This window comes from Pituophis catenifer, unplaced genomic scaffold, assembly GCF_029215685.1.
Source record: "Pituophis catenifer annectens isolate HBS135680 unplaced genomic scaffold, rPitCat1.0.hap2 SCAF_6, whole genome shotgun sequence".
Lineage (NCBI taxonomy): Eukaryota > Metazoa > Chordata > Lepidosauria > Squamata > Colubridae > Pituophis > Pituophis catenifer.
This window is the reverse complement of record NW_027256886.1, coordinates 43,784-58,284: the sequence shown is the minus strand read 5'-3', so window position 1 is coordinate 58,284 and position 14,501 is coordinate 43,784. Positions and strand designations below refer to the sequence as shown.

The 14,501-nt window shown below is 42.5% G+C and overlaps 1 protein-coding gene across 20 annotated transcripts in view; it reads left to right on the top strand.

The window, feature by feature from the left end:
- Positions 1–9,819, top strand: part of DLG1 (discs large MAGUK scaffold protein 1) — a 93,108-nt gene extending 83,289 nt beyond the window's left edge. For 11 of the 20 annotated variants that reach the window (XM_070945605.1, XM_070945603.1, XM_070945601.1 and 8 more), the window contains 5 exons: positions 6,574–6,675; positions 7,815–7,987; positions 8,084–8,193; positions 8,594–8,685; positions 9,239–9,819. In XM_070945605.1, coding sequence (XP_070801706.1) covers positions 6,574–6,675; positions 7,815–7,987; positions 8,084–8,193; positions 8,594–8,685; positions 9,239–9,345 — 584 coding nt within the window. In that variant the 3' untranslated portion in view covers positions 9,346–9,819. Of the gene's footprint in view, positions 1–6,573; positions 6,676–7,814; positions 7,988–8,062; positions 8,194–8,593; positions 8,686–9,238 lie in introns of those variants that run through there. The other 9 variants (XM_070945600.1, XM_070945599.1, XM_070945596.1 and 6 more) reach the window with 2 other exon arrangements.
- The last annotated feature ends 4,682 nt before the right edge of the window (positions 9,820–14,501 follow it).

Sequence of the window (14,501 nt, the reverse complement as noted above, 5' to 3'; positions counted from 1 at the left end):
AGTCAAGGAAGATATCAAGACCATGAAGGATAAAATTGGGGGCATTCAAAATTCTATAGCAGAAAATGAACAGAGAATTAGGAAAACGGAAACAAAAATAGATCATGTGGAATTAAAAGTAGAAGCAATGGAACAAAAAACCCTACAACTAAATAAAGAAATGTCAGATTCCTTGGCCATGCTTGAAATGGAAAAGGCCTCATACTTCTTGTGTTTTCAAAATATTCCAGAAAAAAAATATATGAGGATTTAGAAGGGAAGATGGTGGAAATTATCGCAGGAATGATACAAAAAGAGCCAGAAGAAATAAAAGGACAATTGGAAGAAACTTACCGTGTACAAACAAATTATATAAGAAAACACAGACTGGTGAGAGAAGTCCATGTCAAATTCTTAAAAAAATCAATCCGAGATGAAGCCTATAAGAAATCTAGAGAAGAAACGGTGATCTATAATGATAAAGAAATTATAATCTTAAAACAGATACCCTGAAGAGTAAGAAATCTACGACAACAATATCAGTTTTTAACACAACTATTGATCAAATACAAGATAATGTACAGATGGCTGCCAATAGAGGGGATCTTAATTACGTGGGAAGACAAAAAATATAAAATAGACACTCTAGAAAAGGCAAGAGAATTTCATAACACACACTTTAGAATAGAAGAAGAACAGGAAAGCAAGGAGGAAACAGATTGTAAAAGTCAAGAAGAAGAACCAATAGAAACAAATGAAGAAAAAGAAACAAGACAGAGGCAAGAAAAAGAGAGAGAACAGAGAGAAGGTGCAAAAGCTAAGGCATGGATGGAAACAAGAAATACAAAAAAACAGATACGATAGGCAATGGATGAACAGATCAAACTCTTTTCGGTAAACATTAATGGCTTAAATGCCCCCCAAAAAAGGAATCAAATTTTCACAAAATTACGAAAATTAGAAGCAGATGTGATATGTCTGCAAGAAGTACACATTCAAAAAGATTATCAAAAAATCCTAGAAAACCCCAAATTAGGAAAACTATATTCATCTCTGACCCAAAAAAAGAAAAAAGGAGTAGTGATTTATGTAAAAGAAAAAATACAATCTAAACTAGTCTATACCGATGAGCAAGGTAGAGTGGTGATGGTTGAACTAGAAATAGGAAAGAGGAAAATGTTAATTGTAGTGATTTATGCACCTAACCAAAAACTACAGGTTTTTTTTAAAGATCTGCATATAAAATTAGCAGAATTAGAATATGATGATATTTGTGTAATAGGGGATTATAATGCAATAGTAAATGCAAAGAAGGACTACAAAACTGGGAAAAAAAAACAAAAGAAAAATGAAATACTTCCAAAAGAATTCTTTACTATGGCTGAAGAACTAAACTTGGCAGACGTATGGAGGGAAACACATGAAGAAGAGGCCCAATACACCTTTTACTCCCATCCACATAACTCCTGGTCAAGATTGGACATGGCATGGATGACCCCAAATATCAAAATAGAAGTAGAAAAAATTGAGATAGGCACAAACCAATGGGCAGACCACAATCCACTATTCATAAACTGGAAAGGGAAAAGAAGACGTAAGAGATGGACAATGAACCAAAGATTATGTAAAGAAAAAGAATTTAATTCGATGTTAGAAAAGGAAGTAAAAATATTTTTTCAGATAAATAAAATAGAGGAAACCTCTTTACAAAACACATGGGATATTTTAAAAGCATATATAAGGGGCCTAGTAATAGCATATACGAGGAAGAAAAATAAAGAGAAGAAAAAACAATTAGATAATTTAGAGAAAGACCTAAAATAAATAGAACAAAAACTCCAGGAAAAGCCCCAGAACAAAACAATAAGAGAAGAATGGGAAATGATTAAGCATAAATTGAATTTGATAAACCAAATAGAACTAGCCCAAAAAATAAAAATGGCGAAACAAAATTATTTCGAACACACAAATAAAACCGGCAGATGGCTAGCCTATAAACTGAAAAAAGAACAGAAAAAAAGAATGATATACCAATTGAAAGACGATAAAGGAGAAATTCAACATAGTAAAGAGGCCAAAAAAGAAATTAAGAAATTTTATGCGAATCTATATAATCAGGGGAAAATAGAGGAAGATAAGATAAAACAGTACATAGGGAAATCAGGAATGCCAAGAATCACAGAAGAACAAAGAATAACTCTCAATACGCCAATAACCAAATTAGAATTAGATGAAGTACTGAAAAAACAAAAAAACAATAAAACACCGGGACCCGACGGACTACCGGTAGAAATATACAAAACAATGCAAGAAGTATTGGGAGAGAATATGTTGCGATTATAAAATGAAGCTATGGAGAAAGCCAAAATACCAAATTCATGGACAGAAGCCATAATAACAATCATTCCAAAAGAAGATACAGATCTCCAGTTAATACAAAACTATAGACCTATTTCATTATTGAATGCCGATTACAAAATATTTGCAGCAATCTTGGCCGAAAGGATTAAATCAATATTAAATACATATATACACCCAGACTAAAATGGATTTCTGTCGGGACGCCAAATAAAGAACAACATGAGAATAATACTTAATGCTCTAGAATATTATGAATCACACCCGGAGAAGCAGGCAGCGTTGGTTTTTCTTGACGCCCAAAAGGCCTTCGATAATCAAAATTGGAAATTTATGATTGAACAACTACAAAATATGCAAATTGGGGAAAAATTTGGGAAAATTATAGCAGAAATCTATACTAAGCAATCAGCAAGGATAATTATGAATGATGACATAACAGACAAATTTAATATAACAAAAGGAGTCAGACAAGGCTGTCCACTTTCCCCCTTACTATATATTCTATCGTTGGAAATCCTGTTGAAAAAAATTAGAGAAGATCAAGGAATTGAAGGTTTAAGGATCAATAGAGAAGAATACAAAGCTCAAGCCTTTGCTGATGACCTAGTGTTTTTGACAGAAAATCCTATGGAATCTATACCTAATTTGTTCCAAAAAATAGAAGAATTTGGAGAAGTGGCCGGAACTAAAAATCAATAAAAGTAAATCGAAGCTAATTGTAAAAAACCTTATGGAAATTCAAACAAAAGAATTGACAGATAATATACAAATCCAAACAACAAAAAAAATAAAATATCTAGGAATCTGGTTATCTACAAGAACATCAGCAATTAAAGAAAACAATTATGATAAATTACTAGAACAAACAAAGACTTAGAAAAATGGGAAAATTTACACATTTCATTCCTAGGAAGAATTTCGGCCATCAAAATGACTATATTACCTAAATTTTTATATTTGTTTCAGGTCACCCCAATTAAAATAGATAAACCGTTTTTTGAAAAGCTGAATAAAATAACATCTAAATTTATATGGCAAGGGAAAAGGCCACAAATAAAATTTAAATTGCTTCAGGATACAAAAGATAGAGGAGGAGCTGCACTCCCTGACTGGGAGGTATACTACCAAGCAGCAGTACTATTGTGGGTCAAAGATTGGATAGAATTAAAGGACTCTAGAATTTTAACAATTGAGGGACACGAACTCCAAACTGGCTGGCACTCCTTTATGTGGGATGAGAAATACAAAACACATTCATATTTTAAAAGACACACAATAAGGAACTCATTATTACAAATTTGGCTTAAAATTAAAAAACAACATTATATGAAGATACCAAATTGGCTAGCACCGGCAGAATCAATTAGGCACCCAAATTTAACAGATAAGACAAAAATAATTAGATATAAAGATATAATTGACTATCAAGGCAAATTAAAGACAAAACAACAATTGGAGACAGATTTACACAGAGAAATAGACTGGTGGACTTATACTCAAATACAATCCAAATACAGAGAACATATAAAAACATATGAAATTTATAATCAAAAACAAGAAATAGATAAAATTATATTAGATTCAGAAAATAAATTAATTAGTAGAATTTATAAATTTCTTCTACGCTATAAATTGGAAGAAGAGACAGTCAAAGAAACGATGATTAAGTGGGCCCAAAACATTAAACACACAATACCTTTGGAAAAATGGGAAAAGTTCTGGCAGGCAAACCTAAATTTAACGAAAGCAACGGCATACAAGGAAAACCAACTGAAAATGTTTTATCGGTGGCATATGTCTCCAACCAGATTGGCAAAAATACAACCTAAAAATAGCCCAATTTGTTGGAAGTGCAAAAAGGCACAAGGGACTTTCTATCATTTATGGTGGACGTGCCCGGCAGCAAAGAAATTTTGGTCTAACATCAAAAAATGGTTGGAACAAATAACAAAAACACAGATTGAAAAAGAACCAGAAACATTTTTATTAGGAATCTTTAACATATCATACCCTAAGGATATCAAATATCTCACAATTCACATATTAACTGCTGCAAGAATAACCTACGCAAGAAATTGGAAGCAAGAAAAAATACCAAGTGAAACAGAAGTAATAGGGAAAATTTTAGAATGCGCTGAAATGGATAGGTTAACCAAAGAATTACAAGAAAGAGAAGAATCAGACTATTATAAAATATGGAATAATTGGTACAATTGGTTAAAAATCAGAAATATACAAAAATATAGGGGAAATATTACCGATTTAAATATATATATATAATAAAAAATATTATTAGATTAAGGAGAGGTGAAGGAATATATCATAAGTAGAATTGTAGAACGTCACTCTGAAAAAATGCTTAAGAAGAAATTACACTCTTTGTGTATATGTTGTATAAATGTTTGTTGTGTATATGTTACGTATGTCTTTTTTAATATTTATATTCAATAAAAACTACTTTTAAATACAAAATTGATATTCTCTCCTCAGATCCCTAACTCTTCTGGGTATTTGACGTAAGACCACAAGTTCTTTGTCTTTATGCTTCAGTACTGTATTCCTTGCTGCTTGTATTATCTCCGTTTTCATTGCCCTTTTTGTAAATCTTACATGGACTTCTCTTGGTAGTTTATTTCTTGTTGCATATCTAGTATATATTCTGAACGCTTCATCAATCTCGTTTAAGATATGTTCCTTGGGTTTTTCCAAGACTTCAGCCAGGATTTCTGCAATTTTCTCTGGTAGACTTTCTTCCTTTTCTTCTTCTATATTTTGGAATCTTAGGTAAAATTCAGAGCGTTCCATTTCCAACAGAATAATTGTTCTTTCTTGGAATTTATTTGTAGACATCAATTTTTCTTTTAATATAATTTAATATAATCCTTTTAATATAATTAAGTTAAGTCAGGACAATCCATATTAAATTTATAACAATAATAATAATTATAAATATAATAACTTATAACTGTGACATATATACAACTGTATATAGAAAATTGATATTAATTGTTGGATCTAATCAGTGAATTACATCACCTTTTTATTGTTAATTATCAGTTACAAAAAAGGGATATAAGCAGGGGCAGTGACTAGGAAAAGACCTATTAGAGTGAAAGACCAAGACTTCTTGGTCGCTTTCCCTCGGTGCCTGATTTGAGGAACTTCTTCCAACTTTCCCTGGGAGTTTGCCACCTCCCTAGGTTGATCGGTACGTGCTCCACTTGTTGGTCGTTCCTACAGGATGACTTAGGTCACAGCGGACCCTCGGGCAGCGGGAATATTGACGACTCTTTGGGAGCTCCAAAGAGTTTGTCTTGCCGCTGCATCATTGGCTCTGCCTCCTCTGGTTTCATGGCGGCTGTTAATGTGGCTGACCTAATGTGACCTATTTGCTTACGCTGTTCCTGATGGCTCTTGTTGGAAGACCAGGGGCGGTGGTGCCTGCCTGCCTGGGAAGCTCTTCTTGTCTCTCCCTGCTTTCATGATGCTTTTTACTTGTTTCTGGCAGAAGAAAAAAATGCCTCTTCACATGAATAGATTTGCACTTACGACTACCGCGTTCACTTAATGACTTATTTGCTTTACATGGCAAATCTATTTATGATGAGCATTTAAAGCAGGGGCTTTTCCTTATGTGGGCTTCCCGTTTAGTCTCTGCCTCAGACGGTCTTCCTCTCAACCCACCTCCCCGGCCTCTAGTCCCAAAACCTAGTCCTCATTTAACAACCATAATCGAGTCCACAATTTTGATTGTAAATTGTTGTGATCATTAACTGGGTCATCTCATGACTTGATTTGATTTTAAGTAGTCCTTAACAGAATTCATTCTCCCAAATGGAGGTTCTTTGCTGGAAACTGGCAAAACATGCCAGAAACCAGCAACAAAGTGTTGCCAATTGTGGTCACTTGACGCTACCACCGGTTGTAAGTGTGAGCGGTCGCACCCTTTGTGGCCCCAGGGAGAGAGCGTGTCGTGTCTGGCTTTGCCTGCCTTCTTGTTCACTCAGCCCGTCCATGCTTCTGGTCCTCTGGATTGGGTTGCTGAAGGATGCCTTTGAGGAAGTGGCTCAGACTGGAGGGCCAGTGGCCCTGTGCCCTTCCCCCACTTTCTTAGGCACCTGGCCATCTTCCAGAAAAGGGGGTGCTGCTATTGCTAGGGAGGTGTGGCTCCGCTCCCCTCGCTCCGCCAAAATTCCCTAACTGGAGGCGGCTGGGTCTGTTTCTGTTTTCCAGTCAGCTACACGCGTCCTGTGATTGTCCTGGGTCCCATGAAAGACCGCATCAACGACGACCTCATCTCGGAATTCCCTGACAAGTTCGGCTCCTGTGTCCCACGTATGTGTGCCACCTGGCTGGGTGGGGGGGTGGGGGGCTGTGGCTCTTCCTTTTTTTTGTGCTTGAAACCTATACGTCTTTTCAATGCAGTCCCTTGCATTCTGCCTTGCTCTTGTAAGCGATGGCCGGAGTGGCCCCCGGGACCCTTCAGCCAAAACTTCACTTGGGTAACACAGCAGGAGCAGCAGCCGCCCCGTCCTTGGGAGTCGCCCTCACTGCCCAAGGCAGGCTCCCTCCTGCTGGGATCTGGGGGCATCCTCTGGGAAGTTGGGCGCTTCCGGCTGGCCGAGGCAAGAAGGGCTTTGAACTAAGAAAAAGCGGTTCGTGTGAGAGATCTCATGCCCCCCCCCGTGTCAGCCCTTTGAGGTAGTCCAGACAGGAAAAAACTCAAACCTTTCATTTTTTAAAGAAGGCTGCAGCAATCACAGAAACTGGTGAGTCTGGAAAGGCTCCCCCCCTCCCCAGCCTTTACTTTCCCCAGAACAGGGAGGGCCGAGAGGCTTTTTCTTCCTCCGGCTTCTCATGGTCAGGTGGCTTCCGGGGCTTTGGCTCTTCCTGTCGTCTCTCAAGGTTATGATATGCTGTCTCCCTGGCCCCGCCAAAGGCAGATGGGGTCAGAGCCCATCCGATTTCCACCGGCGTGGTTGTGTGTGAGGTTCCCCTGGACAGGTGCAATCCCAGGACAGGCTCTCTTCCTGGATCCTCCCTTAATTTGCACCACGACCTTCTCCAGGGGGTGGAGATGACAAAGTAGGCAAGCACCCCAGAGCAGGTCCAGAATCAACTCACTGGGGCATTTGCCCTGATCAAATCTGTCTGAAAAGAGATTGCAGGAGCTCCTTTGGATGGCTCCACTGGAAGATTCTGATCCTTTCTGAAGGGTGTCTGGCTCTCCCACCAGAGCCAGGGTGATCATGAAAGGTCATCCTACCTACACACACTCACTGGCACCACCATTCTGTCAGCCTTTCTCCTGGGCACTGAGGTGTGTGTTTGCGTACATCTCTCCTCGTTGGGTCTCGTGTCCACCTGTTTTGCAGCATCAGTAGAACTCATTGCCAGTGGACATTTGCTGACATCCGCTCAACCTCGGTTCTCTCTATTATTCTCTCTTTCTCTCTCTCTCTCTCTTGGTAAAGATACCACCCGACCGAAACGAGATTACGAGGTGGATGGGCGAGATTACCACTTTGTGATGTCGCGAGAACAAATGGAGAAAGACATCCAGGATCACCGGTTCATTGAAGCCGGCCAGTACAATAACCACCTCTACGGGACAAGTGTCCGGTCCGTGAGGGAGGTGGCCGAGAAGGTAAAGGCGCTGCTCCCCCTCCTCCCCCACATTGAGGCCCCACGGCCAGTGGCGCTGAACTGAGCGGCTCCTCAGGCAGCCTCTCCTTCCCTCCAGGGCAAGCACTGCATCCTTGATGTTTCTGGGAACGCCATCAAGAGGCTCCAGAGCGCTCAGCTGCACCCGGTTTCCATCTTCGTCAAGCCCAAGTCCGTGGAGAACATCATGTGAGTGCTTGCCCCTTTCTGCCCCTCTGGCTGCTGGGGCTCCTTGAGGACGACCCCAAGGAGCCTTCCAAGAAAGAGGAGTTGGCCGTCTGGCGAGCTAGCTACCGTCTGTGAGATCCAGGCCCTGCCCTCTCCCCCCGAACTGAAAAGGCGACTCCCTCTGTCTTCCCTGATGTTCGGCATGCCTGTGACAAAGCTCCACAAAATTATTAAAGTGGTGAGGGCGGCAACCTGGGGAGGTTGAGATTGGAGGAACCCCCCACCCACCCTGTTTCCCAACCCCAACAAAAGGAAGCCCTGCCTAGCCCCCTCCCCCCGACCTTCCTCTGTGTGTTTAACTAAATCTGCTAAATCTGTTTTGTTGATAACGCTAATGAGTTTGAAATATCTGCAAACTCAGGGAAATGAATAAACGATTAACGGATGAGCAAGCTCGAAAAACCTTTGAACGAGCCATGAAGCTGGAGCAAGAATTTACAGAACATTTTACAGGTTGGAGCCTCTGCCTCTGTTCCACGTTTCTTTCTGCTATCGAGGGCTGTCCTGGAATGTCCCGGGAGCAGCCGGAACCTCCTCTCTCTTAGAGACTATGGCAGGAATCAGTTGTTTATGTGTCCCCAGTGCCAGCCTCTGCGGCACCTGGCCTTTGGAGTCCTCTGGTTCTGGTTGCCTTCCGGAGTGCGAGAGATGCTCCCGAGCTTGGCTCTGTCCATGGAGGGCCCAGTTAGTGGAGGTTGGGGGCTGGCTGCTCCCCATTTGCAGCATGTGGCTTTGTACCTGCCATCTTGAGGGGATTCTGCCCAGAAAGGCTCCCCTACAGTCATCTGGAGAACTAGAAGGTGAAGGCTCTGAATAGCCCCTCCCCTTTTCTGAGCATCTTTAGGGGAAACAATTGAGCCGCAGAGAATCGAGAGGACCAAACCTCGCAATAGAGGGGGGGGCACCAGAATCGAGGGGTAGGGGGGTGGGGCTGTAAGAACTCTGCAGAAGCAAGGGAAAGAGCAGAATGGGATCCTCAAGAGTTATCTTGTTTGTGTCCCTACAGCCATTGTACAAGGTGACACATTGGAAGAGATTTACAATCATGTCAAGCAAGTCATTGAGGAGCACTCCAGCCCCGTCATTTGGGTGCCGGCCAAGGAGAAGCTCTGAGGGTACCCCAACTCCAGGGGTCGGCCTCCGCCAGCCAGCCAGCCAGCCTGCCTGCCTGCCTGTCTGCCTGCCCGCCTGCCTGTTATCCCTTCTCGGGGCTCCCCTGGGACAAAGCCCCTCTTTGGTTTTAACGTTTCGCAAGCTGCTGGCCGAGGGCTCTTTTCTCAAGAGTGAGGGGACTCTTTCCACTCCTGTGGATAGAAATGGAGAATAATGCGGTTAAAATTCCTTAATGTTTAAGGGAAAGTATCCTTCAGAGACTTTGAGAAAACAAAGCTTTTTATGTAGCCTTTTAACAATTTTATAATAAGATGAAAGAAAAGTGGTCTTAATGTAAAATGGGAGCAGTTTTGCACGTTTGAATTTGCTAGCATGGTTTCCTTCAAGAGATTTGGGTTCAAATTATAGTTTCACAGTTTCTGCCGCAAATATATTTTTTCTCTCAGCTTAATAAAAACTTTTTTCAAAATCAAAGCTAATGTATTCTTAAATGGCATTATTTGAAAAGGAAAAACTAATTTTTCATAATTTCATAAGAAAAACTTTATAGCCTCATTATTATTTTTGTTGTTGCCCTTACAGGGTGAAATATCCTGTTTTTAAACTAAATTCTACAAAACTACTTGGAATGTCTTACAGGTCTTAATGGATAACTGCATTTTCAAATTTTAGGTGCTTAAAAACCTTGAACTTCACATGGATATTTCTTTGAAAATATTTTAAAGGCAATTATAATAATTATAAGTTCTCAATATCTAAAAATATAAATATTCTTAGCCAGATTTTAATGAATATTTTACTCATAACAATTGCTTATTTTGTTATAATGAAACTATATATATATATACATATATATTAAACTTTACTTAATTAAAATCTAAGTGTGAGAACTGTCTTCTTAAAAACTCTCCACAAAATACATAATTTTCACATCTAATTTTGAGAACAGAAAAGATTGATTATAAGCAAGTCAATTTTTGCTGCTATGTTTTTGACAGGTTCCTGTTCCCTGTGGGCTTCTCAACCCCAAGCAGTGCACCCCACTGTTCCCCCCTCCCCCCCCAAGGAAATGGAGATGAACTCCAGTTGTTTCCGTTCAGAGTCCACAGTGCTTCTGAAGCCAAGTTGATGCAGCTTCCCATCGGGAGCTGCCCCTGTGCTTCCAGGTTCAGCTCAAGGTTTTGTGGGTCACCTGTAAAGCCCTGCCTGGCTATCTAGGAAACTGGCTCGGCCCGATGGATTTATCCTTATTTATTGTTTTAATGTTTTATTTCACATTTTATTCAGGGTCTGTAAGCCGCCTAGAGTAATCTTTGGTATTATGGGCAGGATAGAAATTTGATAGATAAATAAGATTATAAACAAGCCCTTATCTTGTGTGACTTGCAGAGTCACATATTGCTATTACATCACAGAGAAAAGATTTAAGAATAAGGTTTTCAGACAGAACTGTGAAAATAAAAATGGAACTTGCCAGCAGCACCTGGTAATGTTTTCCTGGTATAAAAGAGGTTGCTGTGGGTAGTTTCATGTTAGACGTGTGTTTCCAGGAGAAGTAGCCTGGTGATGCTTTCTTCATCCATTTTGAATTTTATCCCTTGGAAGAAGATGTTAATAGTTTCCCGTGTTTTCTATAGTTGGGCCTTTTTTAATATGACAAAGGTGTCATCTTCGTACCAGATCCATACTTTGAGTTGTCTGTGTAGGAGTGCTATAGATTCCAGGCACTGCATTATAGCTTGTGTTATGAGTCCTGAAAGCAGTGATCCCAAAGGTGTTCCTTTGATTTGTTGGTATATTTGTCCACCAAACTGAAAGGAGGTGGACAGGAAAAGGTTAATGAGGTCCATGATTCTGGGTGTTTCAATATATCCAATATGCTTGTATAGTAGTCATGGATTCTTTTGCTGATTCTGGTCGATGGATGTGAAGTCTTACACTTAGGCAAGACAAACCAAAAGTACACATATAGACTGAGAGAAACCAGGATTGATAGCAGTTAATTGTGAGAGGGATCTTGGAGTCTTAGTGGACAACCAATTAAATATGAGCCAACCGTGTATGATGGCAGCCAAAAAACCCAATGCAATCAAGATCAAATGAGGTACTGACACCACTCTATAAAGTCTTAGTAAGCACACCTAGAATACTGCATCTAGTTTTGGTCACCACATTGTAAAAAAGATGTTGAAACTCTAGAAAGCGTGCAGAGAAGAGCAACCAAGAGGATTAGGGGACTGGAGGCTAAAACATACGATGAACGTTTGCAGGAACTGGGCATGGCTAGTCTAGTGAAGAGAAGAAGCAGGGGAGACACGATAGCAGTCTTCCAATATTTCAGGGGCTGTCACAGAGAGGAAGGGGTCAACCTATTCTCCAAAGCACCCAAAGGCCAGACAAGGAAAAATGGATGGAAACTGATCAAAGAGAGATTCAACATAGAAATAAGGAAGAATTTTTTGACAGTGAGAACAATCAACCAAGGGAACAGAAGTTGCCTTCAGAAGTTGTGGGAGCTTCATCACTAGAGGCTTTCAAGAAGAGACTGGGCTGCCATCTGCCAGAAATGGTGTAGGGTCTCCTGCTTGGGTGGAGGGTTGGACTAGATGACCTACAAGGTCCCTTCCAACTCTGTTAATACTGAATTTTCCACAATAGTTCCCCTGTACTATTGGTTTAAAATTATTCAATAGTTATTCAATATCAAGTGCATAAATATGAATAAACCGCCTTTTTAGCAGACATGAAATCATTGAAAAGTTTTGGTAACATTTGTCTTGTATAATTATTAAAAAATTAATACAATTTGTACAATTTACCTAGCTAATAAACTGTGCTTTAAGAAATAAGGTTGTGCCACTTGCCATAAGTGAGGACTTGAGTTAGGACTTGAGAAGCCAGACTGCCATCAACCGAAGGATCCAAGCCTGATTAAAGCCCCAGTGAGCTGCCCAGACCAACCCAGCTGAGCTGAGCTCCTGGGTCTCAGGGCTGCCTACAGCAGGGCCCCCAAGTGGGTGTTCTGCCCTAGCTCCGGATTCCTGAGGATATTGACACACACCAACGGTCCTTATCAAATTTATTAAGTAGCAAGAATAAACCAAAAGTCCGGCAAAGGTTGGCAACCAGCCCAGAAAACAAGATATGATAAACCAAAATACTCTGATAATAAAGACGAGTTGTTTCTAGCAAGAAACTAACTAACTGCGTGTGACTTAAATAGGCTAAGGGAGTGGCCAATTAGCCCCAAGCCTTACTCTCGAGGAGACCTCCTCCTCCTGAGTAGCCACTCCTGTCTTTTGGCAGCCCTGTGTGATCAAGCATTGAGGAGAGGCTCCTCCACTTCGCTCTCTCCACTTGAAGGAGCCTCTGGAGGTTCTGAAGGCCCTGGCTGAGTCTCTGCCTCTGGCACCACATCCTCTTCAGCCTCCTCGCTGTCCGACGCGAGCGCCGGCTGTGCAGGCTGCTGGCGTGACACCACACCAGCCTCCTCGTTGTCAGGATCAGCTACGATCTGCGCAGGCCACAGGCGGGCCACAACAGTGGGCCAAACGGCTGGGGACAATCTCAGGGTGAGGTATTTATTGGTCCAAGGTCTACATCTCACATAGCAAAGGACTCTGGAGTAGCATACAACCTTAAAACAGTAAATACCTAAAACGATCATTATTCAAAAACATTAAAAGTATTAAAAACAAAGCTAAGACAAAGACGTGAAGAGATACTGATCATAATGGAGCCCACTTCGCTAACTCACCAGTCCCCTGAGATACCCAGGCTTGATGGCACAAGCCGCTCCTGAGGGACCTTTGGAAGGTCAGTTGGGATGGAGCCAGCTTCTGCTTGGCTGGCAGGAGGGTATTCCACAAGGGAGGCACCACAGCAGGAACAGCCCCCACTGAGGGCCTGCCAGATGTTACACAGAACCAGAGGAGGGATTCAGCCAGTTTGGACCAGTTCGGGCAGACCGGTTGTTAAGATTCTGCGCGGTTCGGCACCCATCCCACCCTATCTTGCCTCGCCCACTGTCAGTGGCTAGAGTCATGCCCGTGCCCAGCTACACTCTGGCTCCTTCAGACCACATGGCCCAGCTAATTTCCATGCCTCACCTGCTCTGCTCACCATGGTTGTCCGTGAAGGTAAGGTGCTCAGCTGAAGGGCTGCCTCGGGGTGGACACGGTGAGGCTCGGCTGCCTTTCAGGCCTGGCTCTCGCTATCCTTCCACCCACTCACCCTTCGCCTCTGGTTGGCGGATGCGCCAGTCCCTGGCTCTGGCCTTCCCTGGGGCCTCTGCCTGCATACCACCTGCTCGCTCTTCACCTCGGGTCTGAGGCGGGCCACCACTGAGAATGGTGTGAGCCCCATGGGCTGGAAGGTAAGGGCCGCCCATCCGCCAGCCAGTCTGGCCTGGAAGCGGCATATCCCCTTGTGGACTGGATGTGGGACCCAAGGCAGAGCGGAGGTCAAGCAGGCAGCAGCCTAGAGCAGGGCCCGAAAGGTGGCCGAGCCTTGCAGTGTCCCCCCACACAGAGAAACCTGCAGCCACTGCCTTTTTGCCAGTGCGAGAAGCCACGGCTACTGGCTCGGTTCCAGCTGACAAAGAGGCGGTTGGAGGCTGTTCATGCCGGCAAAGAGGCAGCGGCTGCTGCATGCCCCTTGTGCCGGTAAAAAGATGGCAGCTGGAGGCCCTTCACTCCGGTAAAGAGGTGGTGGCTGGAGGCTTCTCGCACCGAAAAAGACCGGCGGCTGCAAGCCAGTGTCTTGGGGTGGGGTTCTGTGGCCAGCTGCACCAACAAAGACCAGAAGTAGCCGCCTGCCGTTTCCTGCTGCAAAAACCTTTTTAAAACCCCTGACTGTCGGGCAGCGAGACCCAGCAAGAGATGAGGTGTTGGAGAATCACCATTGCTGTTGCTGCACAAAGCTAAGTCTAAGGCTCCGGCCATTGCCACTGCCACTTCTGACCGCCTATGCCACCCCACCTTGCCGTGAGTGACATAGAGTTGGCCATGCCCACTCAGTCACATTACACCCCCCAGCCATGCCCACCTGGTCTTTAGGACAAACCAGTTGTTAAATTAGTTGGATCCCACCACTGCACAGAACCCACAGATCCTGCTCTCTGCTGGATCTGGTGGGACGGAAAGATGTGCAGGGAG